The following is an 18931-nucleotide window of genomic DNA, read 5'->3' as shown; positions in this document are numbered from 1 at the left end:
GGCAATATGTCATATGGCTTTCTTTATTTTCATATTTACAACTCAAATGAAAATGTGCTTTGTAAATGTATCATATTGTGAAATGTTCTGATGCTGCATGAAATTCTCTGGTACTGCAAGATAGCTTTCACTAAACAGTCATGTAGTATGTATTTTTCTTCATTTAATGCATACAGAATTTTGTCTTTATAAAGTCCCTGGATAATCTGTGCTTTTGAAAAAAAATAAATAATAATAAATAAATAATAATAATAATAATAAAAAATTTAATAAAATAAAAAAACAACACAAAGGTATTAATTTCAAAACAGATGCAAACAGTTGAATTAAATGAAAGGTTTTATTGGTTATTATATGTAACAACAAAAAAAAGTTCGCAGAAAATTTTAACTAAATGATATTTAATGACGAATTTTGGGCTCAATTTGCCTTTTTTTTTTTTTTTTTTATTTATTTTCTTCCACTCAAAGATTATGAGCTGCCGTTTTATTTTACATTTTAATTTGGTTAGGCATTGGACTTAAAGGCATCTTTAAATTCTTAAAAATACAAAATTGTATACATAATACATAATTTAGCATTTTTAAGAATTTAAAGTCATTGATCGGGTTGATTCAAGGTCACTGGCAAATCAAGCACATTTGTTAGTAAATGAACATGGCTGTCCAAGGCACATGATGAGGTCTTCACTACTGCATGGGCGTACAAGTACTTATGAAAACATCATTTTGTAAAATAAATAAATAAAATTAAAAATGTGAAGCAATACATTTAGTAAGATTGCCATGAGTGGAACTGCAAGAATAATAATGGTGAAATAAAAAAAGAAATGGAAAATAAACATCAAAAAAAGGAAACCGCAAGAAAGAACATAAAAGGCAAGTATGAACCAGCAAGCTCATAATCTCAGGGAAAAGCAGATAGAGCTTAAGGTTGCTGAATTATTTTAGACTGAGGTACTGAGGTAAAACATCATCCCAAAACTGCTTAGACTCATGGGACTCATCATCTGACTGATCGTCTTGTGCTCGAGCCCGTTTGGGTTTTGACAGCTGTTTTGATGTTTTCACACTTGACTTTGGTTTGGTGGATTTGGAGGCTTTTTCAAGTTTTCTTTTGGCCTTTTTTTCCTCCTCTTCCTCTTCTTCTTGACTGTCTTTCTCTTCTCCCTCCTCATCATCTGCTTTTTCTGTCTCCTCTCTTTCTTCAGACTCTTCTTCTTCTTCATTTTCTTCTTCCTCTTTGTCTTTATTGTCCTGTTCTTCTTCCTCTTCATTTTCACTCTCTTCTTCTTCCTCTTCTTCATCATTCTCACTCATTGCTTCATCTTCGCCACTTTCACCTTCCTCCTCATCCTCTTTATCTCCCTCGCTCTCCTCATTCTCCTCTTTATCTTCTTCATTCTCTTCTTTATCTTCCTCACTTTCTTTATCCTTTTTTTTATTTTTCTTTATTTCCTTCTCTTTTGTTTTACTTTCACTCTCCCCTTCATCTTCATCACCTTCAGTCTCACTCTCCTGCTTTTCTGAATCTTCCTCCTCTTCTTTGCTAGTCTTTTCACCATCTTCATCCTCCTCTGCCTCACTGTCACCTTCCACTTCACTTTCTTCCTCATGCTCACTATCTTTCTCCTTTGACTCCTCATCCTCTTCTTCTTCATCTGACTCTTCCTCTGATCTGTCACTTCTGCTCTCTAGCTTTCCCTCCGATTCTTCTCCACTCTCCTCCTCTTCACTTGTTTTATTTTCATCCTCATCTTCTCCACTCTCCTCCTCTTCACTTGTTTTAACTTTTTCATCTTCTCCACTCTCCTCCTCTTCACTTGTTTTACTTTCATCCTCTCCACTCTCCTCCTCTTCACTTGTTTTATTTTCATCCTCATCTTCTCCACTCTCCTCCTCTTCACTTGGTTTACTTTCCAATTTTCATCCCCCTCCTCCTCTTCACTTGTTTTACTTTCATCCTCATCTTCTCCACTCTCCTCCTCTTCACTTGTTTTACTTTCATCCTCATCCTCTCCACTCTCCTCCTCTTCACTTGTTTTACTTTCATCCTCATCTTCTCCACTCTCCTCCTCTTCACTTGTTTTACTTTCATCCTCATCTTCTCCACTCCTCCTTTTCACTTGTGTTTTACTTTCATCCTCATCTTCTCCACTCTCCTGCTCTTCACTTGTTTTACTTTCATCCTCATCCTCCCACTCTCCTCCTCTTCACTTGTTTTTACTTTCATCCTCATCTTCTCCACTCTCCTCCTCTTCACTTGTTTTATTTTCATCCTCATCTTCTCCACTCTCCTCCTCTTCACTTGTTTTACTTTCATCCTCATCTTCTCCACTCTCCTCCTCTTCACTTGTTTTACTTTCATCCTCATCTTCTCCACTCTCCTCCTTTTCACTTGTTTTACTTTCATCTTTATCTTTTCCACTCTCTTCCTCACTTTTTCTACTTATCTCACTTGTTTCTTCTTCCTCGTCTTCTATTCCATGACTTTCCTCTTCCTCAGCCTCACTCGCTATGTTCTCAGTTGCCTCACTTTCACGTTTCTCCTCCTCTTCCACATTTTCCTCTTCCTCACTAGAAACTTTAGTCATTGTATCATCATCAACCGCATCATCATTTGGTAGGGTCTTGCTTTCACTTTCCTCTTCTTGGTCATCCACTTCCTCACTCTCATTCCTTCTGTTCCGCAATCCCTCGCTTTTCCCCTCTTCCGCTTCATCTGATTCCTCTCCTCTTTCCTCCTCACTTCTTCTATATGTTCCCACTACAGAATGAACCTCGGTTTTGGACTCAGTGCTGGTTCTTTCCAAGTCTCCATCTGAAGTTTCTGGTTCTGCCATAACGTTGATGGTGACGGCTGTCTTTTTGGCCTCTCTTGTCTCCTCTTGTTCTGAAACCTCAAAAGACTCACTCAGGGACGAAACATCAGACAGAGTTCTCTGTTTTGAAGGAGGTTTTGGCATCTTTTGGAGTGTGGACTGGGAAAGGAACTGACTGACTGCTGTTTCTCCAAGTAAACGAGCAGGACTTTCCATTCTCACATCTTGGAGAAAAGAGGTCACCTTGGTGAGAGGATTTTCCTTCATTTGCTCAGATTCTGACACTGATCCTGATTTGAAGGCAGCTTCTGAGACAATGGTAGGCCCCTTCCTTGTGTCCTCTACTAGCAATTGGCTTTGTTCTGCTTTTGATTTCTTAGTCTTTTTTGTAGAAATGTCTTCTTGGCAAGAGGAAAGTGAAGTAGTGGAGATCTCTTGTGTTGTCTTTTTACTTTTTGAGTCTTTTTTTGAATCTGACTTTTTGCTCTGTGGGACTAAACTTTTGTTTTCTGTCTCAGCAGCATTCATTTCAGGTTTCAGCCTCTGAGCTTTTGGTAAAATCTCTTTTGAGATCTTCTTACCTGTTGGGTCTTGGTCCTTATGCATGGTCTGTTCAAGATATTGCTCAGCAACAATTATGGGTTTCATTTTTTTTTCTTTTTCTTTCTCCACAACCTTTTGAGACTGGCTACTGACTTCCAATGGACAATCTTTGGGTCTTGTTTTACCTTCTTGGTTTGGTTTTGTACTTCCTTTTGATTTGTGAGCAACCTTCTTGCTTTCAGCCTTTACCTTTGAATGTTCCTTCTCAAGCATCTGTACTTTATTCCCAGAGTCTTTTCCTGGGACTCTCTCCCTTGACTTTATCAGCTGTTTGTGTTTGGGCTGGAAGGATTTGGATCCAGCTCTGCTTATGTCCGTCCCCATTCTAATGTTACTTCTAGCAGCTTGGTGATGTGCAGGCCTTCTTTCCTCCAGAGCAATAAGCACATTTTCCTTATCCTGACCATGTCTCTTAGGGCTCTTGTGGGGGGTCCCTGACCCAAGACTGTCCCCGACTACTGAGCTACTACTTGAGCTTCTAAGTAACTCAGTTGGAAGAGCTTTGCGAGCTAAAAGCTCAGCCCTCTTTCTACAAAGGGCAGAGTCATCTCTTGGCTTCCCCTTCTCCTTACCGTGCTCTTTTACAACCTTAACTTTCTTCTATCCCAGGAAGCAGAGGATAAAAAGAGGGAAAGTGTTAGAGAAATGAATGAACATGCAGAGCAAGCTGAATGAGACCAGAATGAGCTTTAAAGCTGCAAAGCAAATGAGAAGAATGAGTCAATGAAGCAAAAAGAGAGAAAACATAAGCAGAGATCTAAAAGAGTGCAGCCCATGGGAAAGGTTTTTTTTTTTGATCCTCAAACTCTGTTTGACCATCTAAATTACTTGAACAACAACCCCGGTGAACTCTTACCTTCTCCATAAGAGACAATGTGAGGGTCTTATCACTAGGGTCCATCTTCATTATGTGAGTCTGAAATTCAGGAAACTTTTCCTTTAGACTAGGAAGTTTTATGTCTTTAATATCAGTGGTTCTATATCAACTGTTTTTTTTTTTTTTTTTTTTTTTACACAACCCAGATCAACATCATTTACATCAAATGGCAACCCAAAACCCAAACTAAATGAAATCTTTATGTAGTCTACATCATTTACTTTTTCCTTTTAAAAATTGATTTATTTTTCTATCCTAATTATTAATGATTACACACTTGGTTGAATTTGCATTTAGCATTTTTCCTTCCAGTACGAACACTGTGTTACTGTGCCACATTTTTTTATCTTATGTTTAATACTGGAAGTGATTTCTCATTAAAAAATGACAATAAACCAAATCATTAAATGTCTAATTCTACATATTTTCTATATATATTATAAAAGCATGCGTGCCTCTTTAATAATGATGGTATGCTTCTCCTACCAGGTTTAATAAGTCAGTGGTTTCTCCGAGGTCTTTTACACTCTCACTATCCTCCACACTGCTTCTGTCATCGAGGGACTTCTCTCTCTTTCCAGGAACATTGAGACAGAAGACGTAAAAACTTGAGCAAGACTCAGCAATATACACTAATATTCAAAAGTTTAGGGTCAGTAGGTTTTTTAATTGTTGTTGAAAGTAGTCTGCATTTCTTTAATTAAATTTATAGTAAAAACAGTAACATTTTGAAATACTGTTATAATTTTAAATAGCATTTACTTTTTACATTTTCAGCAGCCATTACTCCAGGCTTATCCATTTTAATATGCTGGTTGGGTGCTCAATAAACATATCTTATTATTATCAATGTTAAAAATAGTTGGGCTGCTTAATATTTTTTGTCAAAACTGTGATACATTTTTGGATACTTTGAAAAGAAAGTTCAAAAGAACAGCAATTATTTGAAATAGAAATCTTTTGTAACAACATAAAAAGTTTTTTCTGTGACTTTTTATAAATTTAATGTGTCCTGATGAATGCTGAATAAAATAAAAATCATACTGACCCCAAACTAATAAACAGTAGTGTAAATTAATATAAATTTGTGCATTTTGAATAAATAATATCTTTTTAAAAGTGACAATTGCATTTGTGAATAAAGAACAGATATGCCTTTTAATACAGTTTTTTTTTTTTTTTTTTTTTTTTTTTTTTTTTTTTTAAGGCTGTTACTGTACTTTTGAGGCTGTTGTGAGGGATCTTTCCTGGTTGTTTACTATGGGAGTGATGGATCTGGCTGGGAACAGATAAAGATGCACTCAGCTGATTTCCGCCCAGGGCTGGAAGTGTTCGAAACATCTGTCCAAACTGATCTGGTGAACGCTCCTGCAGAGGAAAAGCAATTCATTTATGATTCCATAATTAACTCATTTATATAATTATTTAAGTAACATTATATTTTATTATATTATATTAAACATTACCACAAAGACTTATTATTCATCTTGAAATACACGGCAACTAGTCCAACTGATAATTGGTTGCACAGATTTTGACCCATTCGGATTTACCCACCCGTTCTCTGCGTCTGACCCGAGCAGAGAGACTCCTGTTCAGGGTGCTCTGATTGTGTGTGTCCCCCAGTAATTCAGTATAGGACTTCTCATAAATGTTGTTTTGTGTGGTGTTATTCTTCTATGATATAATATTCTGAGACTTTTGGGGTAGTTTTTTTTGACAAAAGAATGTTGTGTCAACCACATGTAACCTGAAAAACACAGATGACATGAAATCAAAATAGTCACAACACATCTACATTAACATTCAAAAGTTTAGAGACAGTGCGATTTTTTTTAAAAGGTTTTTTTTTGTTCAAGGTGTCTTATTTTATTTGATGCTGCATATATTTGATTAAAAATTAGTTATACTGTGATATTTTTTTTGTGATTTATTTTTTTATATTAAAATAATTATTTTATTAAAACGTAATTTATTCCTGTGTTGATAATGCTGATTTTTCAGAAGGCCATTACTCCAGTCTTCAGTGTCATGATCCTTCAGAAATCATTATAATATGCTGATTAGATGATCACATAACATTTTGTGTTGTTTTTGGTGTTTTTTTAGTTGGGAATTAATTATATTTGTAACTCTTATATATTTTTACAGTATTTTCTGTAGAAAAGAAAGTTCAAAAGAGCAGCATTCATTTAAAAACAGAATTTTTTTTCAGTCTTTCTCAGCTGGATGTGGAAAATGGACTAAATTATTCATGCAAGTTTGTGCAGTAAATTAAAATCATCTTTTGGAGAAAAAGAGAATTAAGAGTTAAAGAGAAATAGTTTTTGTTTTTGTTTTAATTGAGTATTATGTGGATATGGGATATTGTATTTGTATAGATATTTTGAATTAAAGCAAAAAAGCCCTACTTTCTGTTTTAAAAGGAATTAAGTAAATGGGGATATGAAAATTGTATTTGTCAAACCACTTAAAGCAGAAAAAGAATACTTGTCTAGGAATCTTGGACACAGGGTTGGTTTGAACTGGTTGGTGAAGTTCTCTTCTCCCAGCCCCAGCTTTCCGTGTCGACCATCACCAAAGGTGTACAAAAGGCCACTGTCTGAAACCAGCACATCAGATTTTATATACACAAACAGAACCGTTATATATATTTTAGAGGAAATTATATAATGTCAAATGTATCAGAGTACATAAATGTAGTCAGGTTGCTTTCTGTGCATGCTTACCAGTAATCAGCGCTGTATGGTTCTCTCCACACTCCACATGTTTAACTCTGCCCCTCCTGAAATGCTCAACCACTCTGGGTAAACGTGACTCAAATATGAAAGTGCCATGGCCGAGCTGTCCAAACTGACCCAGGCCAAACGAATACACCTCGTGCTCTGCAGTACCAGACATGCATAACATTCATTCTTCTCCATGAGGAAAGACAGTGAAACAAACTGACAAAGCAAAATATGTTCTCCTACCCGTAAGCGCCACTGTGTGCCCTCCTCCACAGGATACATGCACCACCTTATCAGAGATGCCAGTCACCTGTTGAGGCACTTTATGACTGGCCAGCTTCTCCGTGAACAAGCCCAGCTTCCCACTGTCTTTCTCTCCAAATGTGTACAAGGCCCCATCCACTGCAACAAATAAAACAAGCATCACCTAGCAACAAGCCAGCCTTCACAGAAGGTCAAATGATGAACATTTTATTAATGCAATGCTACCATACTGTGCTCTATGGATGATGGAGAGGAAGTAGGAAGGTCATCATGAATAGTCAAAAATTGGAGATTTAAAATGTTATGGAGGTATTACAATGGAGTTCGAATACAGTTCTTGAATCTCTCTATTATATTGAATAAATACATCAAATATTATTAATAAAATAATATTTTAATATTATATATATATATATATATACGTATTATTATTTTATTATATATTTTAAAAAAATATATTATATAAATTAATAATAAAAATTAATTCTATAATTTATAATATTTAAACTATTCAGGGTTAAATAAAACATGTGAATGTTGAGCATAAAGTTAATGTATTTATTTAGCAATGGCATACATACCAGTAACAAAGGCAGAATGATAATATCCACAGGACACCCAGGACACTCGTTTCCCCACAGAAACCTCCCGAGGATTTAGTGCATTACTCTCTTTCCCCAATCCAATCTGTCCCTCCGAGTTATCGCCCCACATATAGAGCCTGCCATCCTCTGAGATGACACGGAGATATAGTTACATTACTGTTAATATTTGCTGTTGCATGTTATGTATGTAATATTAGCACCATATGTTTTGGCAATAGACACTGTTGCTGTAAGGCAGACGGAACAGAACTCTTACGCGTCAGAGCAGCAGAGGTATTGGAACCAGCAGCGAGCATTTTGACTGGTTCATGTTTGCTGAAGAAGTCCACCAGGTGGAAGGATGTTCTGTCATCACAGTCACCGAGGCCGAGCTGTCCTTCATTATTCCCTCCAGAGGCATACAGGTTACCACGGGCTGCTCGGTGAACAAAACAACTATTTTAGTTGAGGATAATGTTGCAAGTAGCTAACTAATATAGCAGTCTATATATAAAAAAATAACAATTTGGTGTCAGAATTTTTTTTTTTGAAAGAAATTAATAATTTTATTCAGCAAGGTTGCATTAAAAATTTAAAGTGACAGTAAAACATTTATAATGTAACAAAAGATTACTATTGCAAAAAAAGGCCATTGTTTTGAACTTTCTATTCATCAAATAATTCTGTAAAAAAATTTTATCATGGTTTCCACAAAAAAAAAAAAAAAAAAAAGCAGCATAAATGTTTTCAACACTGATAATATTAATAAATGTTTCTTTAGCACCAAAACAACATATTAGAATGATTTCTGAAGGATCGTGTGACAGTCATGTAAATGAGTAATGGCTACTGAAAATCAATATGGAATCACAAGAATAAATTACATTTTAAATATATTACAATAGAAAACATATTTATATATATTGCAATAATATATCACAATATTCATTTTAAAGTAAAAAAAAAAAAAATTAAGTGTACATTTAAAACTATTTTTTTTTCTTTTTAAAGGTAATGTGTTTAATTTTTTCAATATTAAAAAAAAAAAAAAAAAAAATCTTAAAACCCTCTTGCAAATTCCCAGACAGTTGCCCTGTGGCCCTTTCAAAACACTGCTCTGTTTATTTCAGTGGTTTGCCTTGCTTTGGCGTGTCATCTCATGGCTCGACTAATGGAATAAGTAAATAAATAAGAATATGTAAATAATTAAAACAACAGAGAAGGCAGAAGTAAGAAATAACTGTAAAAAACACATTACATCATTCAAAAAGGGACTGATGTACTAAACTCAAAAGCATAAAGCAACTATTCCGTCATGTTTGCATTGACTTACATGTATAAACAAGTGTGTGAGTTCTTCCACAGGCTGCAAGCTTCACCCGCTCTGATTTTAGAGCTTTAAGAAAACAAATATTGTCACAGCATGTCAGAAACATGTTGAATACAATTAAGTCTTGTAAAACACATTTATACAACCAAATTAATTTGTTAAAATGCTGAAAATTAGTACTCTTCTCTGTATTTAAGATTAATGCAGATTATGGACCACTCCAGATTGGGATTAAGACAACCTACAGCTTTGTCCTGAAAAGATAGCCTTTTCTTACAGCTATTAACCAACATGTTATTTTGTAAGTCAAACTATACATTATTGCTGAATGATTCAAAATCACTCATTATTATTATCTGACATATATCAAACCCAACCAGCTGAATGTTAGTGACAGCTTTGGAAATGGGTTCGTGTAAGTGATTTATCAGCTGTGGATGACAGAAAACACTCAGTACTGCTCTCTCTTTGACTGGCAGTCTGTCAGGCATAGAGTCATACCTTTCACACAAGTGGGTTTATTCACAGTGGTCTTTGTTCCGAGGCCTAGCTGTCCCCAGTTATTGCTGCCAAACATAAACAGTTTCCCATTTTCTGAACACAATAGAAATAGCGACAGGATGAATGCTCAAAATGATGAAATAAGACTGTATTTACCAATATGCACCACTAAAATCATAAATCATACCTGTCACCAGTGCTGTGTGCTCATCTCCACAGGAAATTCTCAAAGGTACATCATTTTTTAACCAGAATTTACTGGGGACATTATCTGCGAATTTACTCTTTCCAAAAGTGAAGACCGCTCCAGACTCTAAAACAAAAATAGAATAATATATAAATGCAGACAGACAGATTTAATCTCGCCTTTTTTGTGTTTTATCTTTGTGCAGTAATTCAGGCGACTGCTGTTCTCAAATAATAATTTGTATGATTTTTAAGTTTATGGTTCTTTGTAAATATACACATTAAGATTGTTAAAATTAACTGTTTACCTTATAGATATAAGAGAGAGAGAGAGAGAGAGAGAGAGAGAGAGAGAGAGAGAGAGAGAGAGAGAGAGAGAGGCGTGACCACATGGCGTGGTTGCCTTGGCGACAGGTAGCCACAGGCGTCAATGAAAGAGCGAGACAGAGTGTTCAATGAATAAAAGACAAAACACACGCAGCCATTTACACTTATAAACCCTGATGAATATAGTATTCGCAGGGCATAAAAGCAGTTAAGACATGTTTTACGTTACATCAGTATTACTTATCATTCGTCTTCACTATGTAGCACCGTTATATAGCTTGTAGGCTAATCATAAACAGCCATTAGAGTTAAAGTAACGCACGTTTCGCAACAAAAAGGCACAAAACAGTTCACACTGATCACTAATGCACCACATAATATTTACCAGGGATCTCATCTTCTGTCTCTCCGGCCATCTCCCCCGACTAATCAGCTTATTTGTGAGCAGGGCTCTAGGAAGTGTGACCAAGAAGTTTCTAATATGACAGAAACCTTCCGCTTTACATCTTCTTCCGCGTTGAAGTGTCACGTGCTGCTCATGAGCTTCTCCAACTGGTTACTTGAATTTGCCAAACTTTAGACGATATTTAATTGATTCCAGTTCAAGTTTATTCGTATATATATGAAATATACATTATATTTTAAAAAACATATTTTTAGCCTTGTAAAAAGTATGTAAAAAATAAATCAACTCTATCTATCTATCTATCTATCTATCTATCTATCTATCTATCTATCTGTCTGTCTGTCTGTCTGTCTGTCTGTCTGTCTGTCTTTGTAAATTCTTCATCTATTTCTATCTATCTATCTATCTATCTATCTATCTATCTATCTATCTATCTATCTATCTATCTATCTATCTATCTATTTATCTGTCTGGTTGTCTGTCTGTCTGTCTGTCTATCTATCTATCTATCTATCTATCTATCTATCTATCTATCAACAACACAGTTTTCTGTATCTGAATATTTTATCTAATAAAAATTAATACTACTACTAATAATAGTAGTAGTAGTAGTGGTAGTAGTAGTAATAATAATAATAATAAGTTGTAGCCATTCAAAAAGATTAAATAAGTCTAATTTTATACAACACCATAATTTGCAAGACATTACACTAAATACAAAAAAAAAAAAAAAAAAAAAGGTTCGAAACGTTGTATTAATAAATTCCTTGGGAGCAGTCTTATCAGTGTGCGGACAATTTTTTACGTTTGTTTGTATTCATCTTATTTTTGTCCTGCACTTGAGCCTTCGTGGTTTTTGATGGGCACGTTTTTTTTTTTTTTTTTTTTTTTTTTTTTTTTTTTTTGTTTTGTTGTTGTTGTTGTTTTACCTCACTGTCACTGGTGATTTTCTGTAATTAGTATGTCTATGTAGTTCCCTTGAATGGCCTTCACTGTATTTTCCATATTAGAGTGGATTGGCTAGACAGCGAAGACTCTCTAAATAAAACGCCTCTTCCGGTTCAGTCTGTAAACAGTGATCTCATCCCAAATCTTGAGCCGTCTTCCTTTAGAATCTCCCATCATGTGCGGCGTGGCGTCTCCACAGAAATGACCGTGAAAGCAAAGTTTTTTTCCCCCGCGTTCTTACGATCCGCCCGTTCTTTTGACATAATGATGAGTAACGTTAGCTGTGGATCTTTGAGTTAGCCTGGAGCATGCTAGCATGCTAATTAGCCTGTAAGAGGGGCAAACAAGCAGCTGCCTGGTGCAAGCTCTGTTAAAGCTGCTATAAAGTGGTTTTCACCGGGTTTTCTGCTTAGAGAATAATGGAAGGAGTGCTTTACAAATGGACAAACTATATGACAGGTAAGAGTGAATGGCACTGACATGTAGACACTTAAACTGCAGTAGGACAGCACTGCAAGTATGCACAAGATGTATTAAGTCTGTATCGTTATGTCTACATAACAGAGAGCTGCTGATGCATGCAACTTTTTTTTGTGTGTGTTGTAATGCTTTTTGCATTGCTTCTTTTTTTTTTTTTTTTTTTTTTTTTTTTTTTTTTAAAAAGAAAAGACAAAAATGATGTGCTTTCAGTGTTTTTCAATGTCAAAATTCCATGTTAAGAAAGAGTAATAGGCTATGTCAAAATCTAGTCTTAAACCTCAAATTTATAATTGCTTTTTGGATTTGTCATTTGATAATACTTTGTTTTATGATAGGATGGCAGCCCAGGTGGTTTGTGCTGGATAATGGCATTATTTCATACTATGATTCGCAAGATGATGTGTGCAAAGGTAGCAAAGGCAGTATTAAGATGTCAGTATGTGAAATTAAAGGTGAGATGATCGTATATCTTATCGGTAAAATCTTCCTTCTATCCTGACGTGAAATTAAACGGCTTATTCTTATGTCATTTTTGACTTCCTCATGTTTGCTCCAGTTCACCCAACTGACAGCACGCGCCTGGAGCTGATCATACCAGGGGAGCAGCATTTTTACGTGAAGGCAGTGAATGCAGCGGAGAGGCAGAAGTGGCTGGTGGCTCTTGGAAGCTCCAAAGCTGGACTCATTGACACTAGAACCAAAAAAGAGAGGGGTGGGCTTCTCCTAACATTTTCTTCTCTTTTCATATCTTTGGTCTTTTATTATTCTCTGTTGCCTTCTCATCATAGCACAAGACTCAACACACAGTTAAATATTTGGTTAAACTTTACAATAACATATAAATTACCAGTATTTTCATAAATGTTTATTATCTCCAAACGAATAATTATTTGTTCTTAGGGACAGGCGATAACTTATCGTTTGCGATATAATGGTAAAAATCCTTCACTTGATAAAAATGAGTCTTCCAGCGATAATCCAGTAGTTGTTGACACGTTTGTGTGCGACCGTGTTGAGTGACGTGGCGGACGTGAAACTGAGGAGGAGTTAATCAAATGAGGCGCTGCATTTACAATCTGGAACTGGTTTGGTCAGGGCTGTGCAGTGAAGAAATGTGCTACAGTAGCATGTTTGCGATAGAGTTTTGCATGTATGAGCCTGTTTACAAACCTGTTGTCCAACAGAGAGATTTGTTGACATACTTTTACTCCAGATTCACTTTATAACACCAGTCGAGTGTTTGAAATAACTTCTTTTCGTGACCAAGCATTGTTTCATATCACAGAATGACGCCTGTTTCGCTTCACAACAGCGTATTGTGACGTACTTCTGAGAGAAACAGAATATTGAATGAGAAAAACAGAGGGCATGGCTTGTTTTTTTATTTCTTTTTTCTCCTGCGAACTGATTGGATGTAGTAAAGTAGGCGTTTTATTCAGAACAACAATGACAGTTGGAGGGGCGTTTAAGGATGTTATGATCAAACCAGAGCCCGTCTACGGAGAGCCTTCCCACTCCCTATAGACCCCTTAATCGCCTACATCACTGTGACGTCACCGCTCTAGCTGGAGGCAAAACATAAGGAAGAACTCATAGCAGGCGCGCTAAAAGTTTGAGGGACTTTAAAATGTCGTCTTGTTGTGGTTTTTTGGCTGCCAGAATAGAAGGAACAGCACTTTTGGTTTTTAAAGTTTCACGGATCCCAGCCGACATTCCTTCACAGAAATCAAGAAGACAATTGTGGTTGAATGCAATACGGCGTACAGACTAGACAGGAGACGATCATAAATAATGCTTCGTGTTTGCAGTGCACACTTCATATTAGGTAAAATAATCTATCATATGTACTGGTGGTTGGTTTTATCTAGTACAAAATCAGCAAGTTTATGTTTTATCAGAAAAGTCGCACAACCTTCAGCGCACTAGCTAGCTTAAAAATGTTAAGTTGGAGCGATAGATGTGTGTGCCATCCTTTGAATGGTCTATTAACAATAATCCACATTGCTAATCATAGTTAGCCCAGCGAAAGGTTACATTAGACCAATAAGCCTTGACCAAAATCCCCAAACCACCCGAAAGTAATTCATATGTTGTCTAGGAAATATCCAAAACCTGGTTAAAATGTTTCCAATGAGAACCAGATACAAGAACTACACCAGGCTTAGTTAAAAATAAATAAATAAACAAATTAGGCTACTGTAATGTTATCCACTCATTATATTTTGGTCAGATAACCAGTTTGGTCAGTGAACTGAGTGATCAACTGAATTAATTGATAGACGTATGCTAACTCCCACTTTAATTTTTTTTTTTTTTGTGTGTCACCGGTCCCGCAGAGTCAGGACTGTACATATTCGACAGTTCCGAACCTTCTTCTGCATCCATGTTTAATAAATCCCTCCTAAAACGTGCTAGGTTACGCTTGCCTACATTGCGTCCGCGCCTCTTTTTGCCTCCAGCTAAGCCCCGCCCACCCGGAGACGTTGCAATGTTTACAAACTTAAGGGGTCCTATTAAGTCCTGTTTTTTTTTTGTACCGAATTTTGTTTGCAGTTCCACCAGAGTTCCACTGGGGGCGATCGCCATGAGTGCAAAATGAATGGGAGGTCTATGGGGCCTAGACAGATAAATTTGTCCTTTTCACCCGATTGCCGTTGAGAAATCTCAGGATCTGATTGTAGGTTTTGCAAGTTCAACATGGGTTATAGGTCGAAAGTTGAATGAACGAGTACTTATGTCCTTTCGATTTCTTACAGGTTGAGTTGTTGTTGCCAATAACACGCTAGCATTCTGCTAATGAACGTATAACGTATGACGTCATTGACATTTTAAAAGACTTTTTAAAGCAAATAAGTGACTCTAAAAAATCTAACACCCAGAGATGTGTAATTTCTTTGCATCTCCTTTCGAATACAACATTCAAATTACTAGACAAAAAATTATGTCCTGTTTTGAGGGGTATACCGCCATTGACCTCCATTCATTCTGCACTCGTCCTGTGAGTGCCCTCATATGGAATCAGAGTGGAACTGCAACCAGTTCAGAAGCCGGAAGTGTAGTGAGAGTGAAACCTCTCGCCATATAAGACATTCTCTGATCAAACCGAGCGGCAACCTCCCGCTCTCTCTCGTGAAGCCAACAAGGAGGTGACTAAAACTGTAATTCATCGACAGGCCGCTAGAGGCTGGCTGCAAAAGGGAGTCAGTCCCATAGACTCCACATGTTAAAATGCCCAACTTTACAGCAGAAAAAAATATGTTTACAGCCTGGTTCAAAAGTTGATTTTGGTCTATATAGCTAATTTTGGCCTTCATGACAACTGTGAGGGGGTGAATTTTTTTTTATAACTCATCCATTTAAATTTAATTAAGCCTTAAAGTTCTGCATAACTAAGGGCGTGGCCACTTGAGTGACAGGTGGATTGCTACTGCTGTCATGCTGGGTGGGCGTGTCTTCAGCAAGCAGCTCCCGCCTTTTGCCCGTTTTCGATTATCCAGGAGTGACACACAGTGACGTGCGTTCAAGATGGCGACGGCCGCCTCCGCCCACTTTGCGCTTCAAAAACGCTCTTCAGGAATCTACGGATAACGTCACGGACACTACATCCATGTTTTTATACAGTCTATGGCTCAAACCAAAGCCGTCAAACTGACGCCATCAGAGAAGGTCCGTCATTTCAGAGGGGAGGTGCATTTTCATATTTGGATTAAAGATTACGAAGGCAAACACTTTTTTTGTGTGGATTGACTTGCACGGATGAATTGGTCACCGCAAAAATAGCAGTGTACGCTAACAAAATAAATATAGTCAATTTTGATCTCGTGTACTTTAATGGACTGCGTTTCAGTCACTGTTTCATGTTTATCCCGTGGTCTGACAACAGAATCTGAAACTTATATCAACGAAAAAGTTTTATTGAGAATTTGGCTACATTGAAATATAGTATGTGAGCACAGAGAGGCAAACAAATGTAAAAGGCTATACGATGCAATGACGTCGTAAATATGCTAATTAGCATATAATGACGTCATACAGCATTATTTGATCACAGGATTTAATTTTTTTACAATATTACTGCCTTTTGTGTTTTTGGTATAATATTTTTGGGGTTTTTGTGAGGAGGAGAGTTTTTTTTAAAAAATTTTAAATATTTTTGTTTTAATATACTTTTGATTGTTTGTATAAATACACACACACACACACACACACACACACTGTAATAAAGTCCAGTGCTAAATTCACATTAAATACAAAAGGCTGTCATATACCAAATTCATGTTTCCTAGTTGTGCATCAGTAATCTTGACTCCTGAGCAATATCAAGTCCCATTAACAGTTGCATTTTCTATCCTAATGGGTTTTTGCAGAGTTAACAGAAACCACAGAATCACTGAAAACCAAGATGTCAGAGCTGCGCCTGTACTGTGACTTACTAATGCAGCAAGTGCACACTATTCAGGAGTCAGTGGAACAGGAAGGGGAGTCGACGGTGGCCATTACTGAGGTTAGACACCTCACTCAGCTGTTTTTCATTCAAACCACAGTAATCATTGCTATTATTGCAGATAGGTGGTTGTGATATAAAAAGGTTATCATCATAGAAATCAACTCTTTTAAACTGATTCGTCATATTTTCTGCTGTTTTGTTCTAGACGAGGAACGAGGCGTCCTCATTACTGAGTGCCACCTGTGAAACCTTCATCAAAACACTGGAAGAATGTATGAAAATTGCCAATTCCAAGTTCAAGACTGATATGTTACAATCCAGTCAGTCTGATTCCATAATGTCCCCTGTGTCCCCCTCTCCTGTCCAAATGTCTCGGGTAAAGACACAAGCACAAATCAGATACAATTTTGCTTCAGTTGTACCAAGATAAAGTTCCTATTTCTAAATGTATGACAATTTTTATGGCAAGTTATTCAGGTAAATTTTACAAAGACATGCCCAATTTATGTATGTTTTTGTGGTAAGTTGTTGAGGTAAATTATACATATATTTTACATAAAGGATATGTAGCTTGTTTTTGACTCTGTCATGACAATTAAATTAATGAATCAAATATTTAAGTACATGTTTACCCCAAATTATTTTTTTTTTAATGGATGTTTTGTTTGTTTTTTTTTATTTTGTGATGATTAAATAAAAAGCTTTCTTTTTCTGTATATAATATTTCAATTTTAATTGCCAGGGCAGTGTTTCACTTAGTGGTAAGAAATGTATTTTAGTTTTTAACAGTACTATTAAGTTTTTACATTTTTTTGAATTAGCTTTTATTTTCAATTTATAATTTTTTTAAAATCATTAATAGATTTTGTACTTTCATTACTTTTAACAATAACACCACTGTTTTTGTAAACAATTATTGAAAATGTTTTTAATATATTTAGTTTTTTTTAACATTATTTTAAGTTTTGATTAATGAAAATCATTTTAATATATTTAGTTTTCTCAATCAGCCATCCTGGCACCTACAATTTTGAAAGGTATAAAATGTTTACACAACACACAGACTTCTTGTTTTTGGTGCAGACAGCTTATGCTGTTATTTTCTGAGTGGCTATAAATGCAGGTGCTGTTTTCCTTCAGTCAAGTTTGCCAAAAGAGTGCATGGCATTGCAGAAGTCCACCCAGAGGCGGTCGCGGACATGCTCCGATACAGAAGCTCACAACGACAGAGGGCCTGAGGAGATGGAGCGTGAGTCACAAACACACACTTATACCTGACACTGTGCCCACACACAGATCAAATTAAATTCTTGAATGACCTAAAAGTTTAGTTTGCACCAAATGTTGTTGGTTGAGCAGTCACTGAATCTAGAAGACAGAAGTATTGTTGTGCCCCTAAAAATGGAGTACGCCATAAAAAACTGATCAATGCGCCATTTGTTTTTTTCACAGGCTTGATGTTCTACAGAGCCAACATTAACGGTGACTCCAATCCAAGTATCCCAGAAGAGATTGGAACGAGCACAAAGTTCCTGTTGGAAACTGACACTCCGGAGTCTGACCTTTCCCTCTGAACTACGCAAGGCGGCTTATGAGATGGGGAACAAAAGCAAAACTCATACTGCTATGCAGTCAAAGATTGCAGCATTATACACAGTAGATGTATTTTACAAATTATTGTTGCATTTCCTAATGAAGAAGAATTCGGTGGCACTTTATAAAAAACAGGTGATGAAGAAAACAGTAGTCTGATTTGAATGTTTATACTCTTCTAGGTATTTTAAGATATTGGTTTGCCTTGATGCTAAAATGTTTTTCCTTTTTTGTGATAAATAATTATTGCTGTATCCCTTCAGTGAAGAGTTGGAGTTTGTACTGGATTTCTAATGTGTTGTGCAATTGCCTTTGTTAAATGGGAACCTTGATGAAAAGGTTTTTGTTGCTGTGCCAAGGGGTTGTGCATATGTGCTGACATTAACTTTTGACAATTTGGTTTTTTATTCACTCGGCTTGCAATGTTGTCCATTAGTTCATGATGCAGAATACATTTATTTATTTTTGTATGTTACTAGAGTTTCCCCCTAAAAATTGCTCTTGCCTTAATTCTTCGCATGGAGGAATTTGATCCATTAATTATTGTAATGTTTGGAAAATAATTAAAAAGCTATAAGTAAGAATATTATTTCTTTGATCTACAAAAATCTAAGTGGGTTTCATAAGTACAAGGGTGTTTTTTGAATATTATCTTCTGTAGTCATTTTTGATCAAACACAAAGTCAAAGAGAGAATTAATAATACAAATGAAACATTTTCATGTAGTCCTTGACATTTTTTTTACTCACCTAGCGTGCAATGTTGTTTACTGCTTTATGATGCAACGTATATTTTGTTGTTATTATATATAACTAGATTTTCCCACAGAAAGTTG

General features: G+C 36.1%; 2 protein-coding genes across 2 annotated transcripts; one reads left to right on the top strand and one right to left on the bottom strand.

The window, feature by feature from the left end:
- Positions 1 to 409: 409 nt before the first annotated feature.
- Positions 410 to 10733, bottom strand: LOC109061531 (X-linked retinitis pigmentosa GTPase regulator-like). The gene is given in 17 exon segments (XM_042766528.1): positions 410 to 1900; positions 1978 to 2076; positions 2227 to 4024; positions 4281 to 4340; positions 4788 to 4885; positions 5522 to 5669; positions 5859 to 5948; positions 5950 to 6051; positions 6779 to 6903; positions 7031 to 7186; positions 7274 to 7432; positions 7876 to 8025; positions 8156 to 8314; positions 9212 to 9274; positions 9710 to 9802; positions 9897 to 10022; positions 10608 to 10733. Coding segments are annotated over 17 exon segments (4416 nt in total). The 5' UTR covers positions 10639 to 10733; the 3' UTR covers positions 410 to 941.
- A 931-nt stretch (positions 10734 to 11664) lies between these two features.
- On the top strand, positions 11665 to 18680 carry LOC109061573 (pleckstrin homology domain-containing family A member 3-like). Its single transcript, XM_042766527.1, has 8 exons — positions 11665 to 12035; positions 12392 to 12508; positions 12613 to 12768; positions 16424 to 16560; positions 16709 to 16887; positions 17505 to 17540; positions 17643 to 17752; positions 17956 to 18680. Exons 1-8 carry the CDS (start codon positions 11996 to 11998, stop codon positions 18075 to 18077), a joined length of 897 nt encoding a protein of 298 aa, XP_042622461.1. The 5' UTR covers positions 11665 to 11995; the 3' UTR covers positions 18078 to 18680.
- Positions 18681 to 18931: the final 251 nt, after the last annotated feature.

The sequence above is a fragment of the Cyprinus carpio genome, chromosome A11 (assembly GCF_018340385.1).
Source record: "Cyprinus carpio isolate SPL01 chromosome A11, ASM1834038v1, whole genome shotgun sequence".
In the NCBI taxonomy this organism is placed as follows: domain Eukaryota; kingdom Metazoa; phylum Chordata; class Actinopteri; order Cypriniformes; family Cyprinidae; genus Cyprinus; species Cyprinus carpio.
Note: the sequence above shows the minus strand (reverse complement) of the source record. Positions and strands in the feature narration are given on the sequence as shown.

Bases quoted from the DNA above. Each gene is read 5' to 3' on its own strand.
- LOC109061573 (XM_042766527.1), top strand. From the start codon at position 11,996: ATGGAAGGAGTGCTTTACAAATGGACAAACTATATGACAG. The intron at 12,509-12,612 runs GTGAGATGATCG...TGTTTGCTCCAG, and splicing joins GTCAGTATGTGAAATTAAAG to TTCACCCAACTGACAGCACG. The intron at 17,753-17,955 runs GTGAGTCACAAA...TTTTTTTCACAG, and splicing joins AGGGCCTGAGGAGATGGAGC to GCTTGATGTTCTACAGAGCC.